This window comes from Cryptomeria japonica, chromosome 11 (genome assembly GCF_030272615.1).
Source record: "Cryptomeria japonica chromosome 11, Sugi_1.0, whole genome shotgun sequence".
In the NCBI taxonomy this organism is placed as follows: domain Eukaryota; kingdom Viridiplantae; phylum Streptophyta; class Pinopsida; order Cupressales; family Cupressaceae; genus Cryptomeria; species Cryptomeria japonica.
In genome coordinates this window covers 508,078,873-508,083,902 of record NC_081415.1, presented here as the reverse complement: position 1 = coordinate 508,083,902, position 5,030 = coordinate 508,078,873, and the positions used below count along the sequence as shown (strand labels likewise).

Here is a 5,030-nt window from a genome sequence, read left to right as displayed (position 1 = left end):
CAGATGGTCTGCCATTGCCTAGTTACCAAAGAACTGATAATGATATAAAGAACAACTCAAATAGAAAATTGAAAAAGAATTAATAATACTAAAGCTAGAAAAACCAGGGTTTACAGCTTCAAAGGTAGAGCACCTTTTTTAATTTATTATCTTTCTCAATATAATTAACCTAATAATTGGTAATTCCTTTTCATTCCAGCAAGATAAAAAACCCATTATTTCATATAATAAGGAGAATCTATAAGAAGAATTACCTAAATTCTCCTCCATCAACTGCTGCTTCCTTTGCTCTGCCTCTTCCTCTATTCTGGCAGAGAAATGGTGGTTTGCAATCACCCTATTCGTAGAAAATTACAAGCCCTAGAACCACCTTTAGCCATCACCTTCATCCTGAAAACAAAAAAAAATAAAAATAACAATGTATGGTATAACAGAAATATTGAAAAGGTCCTATGTTTTTGTTATATTTTAAATTCAAACTAAAGTCTAATTTTCATCCATCCAGAAAAATTTGAAGGCGAATTTTAACATATTTGGGGAATATGTTCAGTGAATTTCAAATTTTTTGGTTAGAAAACATCAATTTAAGTGAAATTGTTTTAAAGCATAAAAATAAATGTGAATGAAAGCAAAGATTAATTATAATGATATGTGATAATCATATCATTCAATAAACAGTTGTTAAAACATAGAAGCCAAAAATCAGAACTGGAGTCAGACATGCCAATTTTTATAAACATGGTAAGGAGGACTCGAAAATGATTATATTTTCAATTAATAGATGAAAAGTCAGTGCACATAGACATCTTAACCATTACATTGTTTTTTCCTCTTACATAGCTATTTGAGCTTTTATTTTTATTTTTATATCTGCTAGTAAAAAGCTGTACATTTTTCATAAAAAAAAAGAGAAAATTGCAACTCCGGGTATATTTCATAAATTCTTTAATTTTAGAAGATGTATAGTTATATAAAGAAACTTTATCTGAAGTTTCCTAATATTTATAAATATACCATTATTTATAACATGGAAAGGTAGTAATTGGAAACTATTATCTTTTCAATCAACTAATAAAAATTCAGAGCACATAGACATCTTAACCCTTATAGTGTTTTTCCTCTTATTACTGCTCATTTGGGCTTTTATTTTTACTTTTAAATCGGCTTATTAAAAACTATACATTTTCATGTAAAAAAAACAATTATCAGCATACAAGGAAAGTAATCAATCGATGTAAATAGGATGTATCTAAGAAACTTCAATAGGAAGTGTACCAAATTATAGCTATATGAAGAAACTTCCCCAACGATTGGAGATGTCCCCATATGTGTCTCCAAAACAGGATGCATATCAGATACAGGGGACAAGTACTAGGAGCTACATAATGAATCTCTGGTTAACTATGATTCTTGCTCAGATGTTCGCCTCTCCCATTTATCAAGTTGGAGGCAATTTGAGATGCACAAAAGCAATGACCGAGGTTCAGAAAAACCTCTGATACACATGGTAAATAGAAAGGGAGAACTGTGTGTGTATTTTATAAATTGATAAGAAATGAACATGATGATATTATAGCAAAACGATGATATCATAGCAAAACGAGGACAATATAATGTAGGTTACACGGAAAAGAAATGGCCTACACATCTCAGTAAAACAAACTTTTAATATTAACATGGAAAGAATAAAGAATACTAGTTGGATGTCGCCTTGTCAAAATGGTGAATCAATTTATAAGCCCATTAACTCAGGCTTGGAAAGGTGTGGAAAGAGCTGCAGACTTAGATGGCTTAATAATATATAAGAACAACTGGGATGGAAAACTGGAAAAGAAGGATAATGACACTTGGTTTTCATGCAGATGGTCTGTCATTGCAGCCCAGTTACTGGAAAGAATAATTGGAATAGAAAACTGAAAAAAAAGGATAATAATACTAAAGTTAGATAAACGAGGGTTTACAGCTTCAAGGGTAGAGCGCCTTTTTTTAAAAATCTTTCTCAGTATAATAAACCTAATAATTACTAACAATTACTAATACTTTTCATTCCAACAAAATAAACAACCTGTAATTTCGTATAATAAGGAATATCTGTAAGAAGAATTACCTAGAAGAAGAAATTTTCCTCTTACTGGTGGCTTCCTTTGCTCTGCCTCTTCCTCTGTCCTTCCTTTGCTCTGCCTCTTCCTCACAGTAAAACCAGAAAACAAAAAAAACAGAACAAATCACACAGACAATCCAGCGTGCACGCCGAACAAAACCCTCACCAAAAAAATTTAAAAACCCAAAGAAAAAACAAAACAAAATTGTAACGAGAGAAAGAACAAGAAAACGGAGGAAAACATTGATAGAAGACCAAAAACATTCAAACAAGGAACACTCTCTGTAGATAACAGAAGTGCAAAGCTCTTCGAGAGCCATCTAAAAATATTGGAATATTTCAGGCTTTGAAATTGAAGATGTCCTATTAAATAGGGGATTCCAGTGCAGAAATTCAGGCTTTTTCTTAATTCAGGTGGGCATCGTTCATATGCTTTTTCTTGCCCGCTCTCCATGACAACGTTCATATGCTTTTTCTCACATTCATGCTTTTTCCCACAACGGTCCAATTTTCTTTGGTGAAATGTCCAGAATGCCTTTTCAATTATTATAGTTTACTCTTAAATGAATTCAAATTTTTAAATTTGAAATCCGAGTCCAAATCTCTTGCCCCTTCCTATTAACCATTTTTAAATTTCAAATTGAAAGCGCAAATCATTGGATGCTTCCTCACCCCTTATTTATATGACATAGTAATTCTAAGAAGTATTTACTTCTATATATATCATCTAGCTAATCTTGATATTCAATCCGAATTATGTGATAGTCTTATGAATCAACTATGAATTAAAATGTAGGTATATCAAAAAATATGAACATTAAAAATGGAACATCCTTGTTCCATTTTTAATGTTCATATTTTTTGATATACCTACATTTTAATTCATGGCTGATTTACAAGACTATCACATAGTTCGGATTGAACATCAAGATTAGCTAGAAGATATATATAAATAAATACTTCTTAGAATAAATAATAACTTAGAATAGAATAGGGAAAAAAATATGAACATCATTGTTCACACATGATCTGATAGGTCAATAGGGAAAAAGTACAAAACTAATTATTTATTACTATAATACTCACAACTGCTCCAAGATAATAATAATATTCAATCACTTTGGAGAAGGGCTTGTTCAACGTATGCCCAAGTATAAAGTGGATTTGGGTTCCCAATTAGCTATTGAGTTTGCTACGTAAAACTCATGACAAAATTGATCTTATTATATTTTTTCCCTTCTCATATTTCTAATAATGTTGAAGAAATTTTAATGGGTTTGCCTAGAGAATGAGGCTTGTTCTATGTGTTTTAATCTTATAACATTGGATAGGATGTGTTGTTTGTTATTGCTTTCAAGAATACAATATTATGGAGTTAATTTGGAAGCACAACTTGAATTGCATATAATTCTTTTCCACCCTAAAATGGATAGGAAAGAAGATTTAGTAATTGAACATCCTGAGATTTGTTTCTACTCGGAAATGGATAGGAGAGAGAAGATTTAGTAGTTGAACACCTTAAATCCAAGCTTCACAAAGTAATTTTTTATTTGATCATAAAGTGATTTTTCAGTGCCAGTGTACAAAAGAGTGGATATTTAGTGTCACACAATGTATAGATGTTTCTTTCTCACCAATTAAACTTTAGTGCAAGTGCAAATAGAGTTGGATGATATCAAAGGTCAATTGCAATTTGCAAATTGGCTAGTTAGATGGTTTCTCACTCATAAATTAGTTTTGTATTCACAAAATAGCTTGATTTGTTTTAGTTTGTGAACAAGATAACTAGTTGATAACCTTTATCTTGTGGGATTTAAGTCCAAAAAAGTTCATTTAAGAAAATATTGTTTCTAAGACAAGTAACCTACTTGTCTGCTAAGTTTACATGAGAGGATTTTTTTGTCTAAACTACTATTTTGTATATTTGCATATCAAAAATTGTTTAATTCTAATCTTTTTGTCATAGTTTTATTTTAGTAATAATATGTTTTAATTATTGTATCTTTTAGTGGCAAGGAAATCCATATATATTTAAATCATGGTTGATGGTTAATTTTTTGACATGTTGTCATTGGCTAAAAATATTTGGCAGCTTGAATGAGGAACTAAATTAAGAACTTCAATGAATATGATCTATAAAATTTTAGAAAAAAACTGAAGTTTAAAATTTAAGAAAATGTTTGTATTCTATAATTAATCCTTGAAAATGATTTACTTCAATAAATGTAATACTTAAATTGATAAGTTGTTTGATACAAATGGTTTTTATTTGGAAGGGGTTGAGTTTACCCTCTTCCCTAGAGATGTGTGAAACAACCATTGGCTACAACCATTCTATTGGGCCCAGTGTCTTTTTATAAGGTTAAAAGCGATGGCCAATTGGTCATTTCTCAAGTCTTTCTCATATTGGTTCTTTTCTAGTTTTTTGTATTATTTATTATTTCATAAGATTTAACATAGTTTTCTTTTTATTTTTTGTATTTTTTAATCACATCTAATGACTTAACGTTTTAAATGGTGCATTATAATATCAAGTGGCACAATATTATTTGATCATAATGTAATTTAGTAAATATTGCAATACTTAGCATTGTGTTATCATTTTTGGAATCTACTTATTGTTTGACTCATATTTGTTTGAATTTTTACATTCACTTTAATTCGGTAAACTTATCGTTTGTGTGGAACATGGATTTGAACATCGTTATTCACTTTTTGATATATTTATTGCTTGTGTGAAGTGTGGGTTTAAATTTTGGTGTTGACTTGTACTTGATTCACTTTGTATGTTTAAAATTGAACTCTCTTTGGTTGCATTTATCGTTTGTATGAAATGTACACTTGAGCTTGGGCATTTACTTTTTGTATGTTTAAAGTTTAGCATCCGCTAATTATATTTTTTGAAGTGCCTTTGAATTTTGTTTCTTAG

General features: G+C 30.1%; 1 protein-coding gene across 1 annotated transcript; it reads right to left on the bottom strand.

Annotated features, from left to right (window-relative positions):
* Positions 1-260: 260 nt before the first annotated feature.
* On the bottom strand, positions 261-2,589 carry LOC131859722 (uncharacterized). The gene is made up of 2 exons (XM_059213728.1): positions 2,108-2,589; positions 261-390 (listed from the first exon to the last, which is right to left on the bottom strand). The coding sequence occupies exons 1-2, from the start codon at positions 2,419-2,421 to the stop codon at positions 333-335; spliced, it is 372 nt and encodes a 123-aa protein (XP_059069711.1). The 5' UTR covers positions 2,422-2,589; the 3' UTR covers positions 261-332.
* Between the last annotated feature and the right edge of the window lie 2,441 nt (positions 2,590-5,030).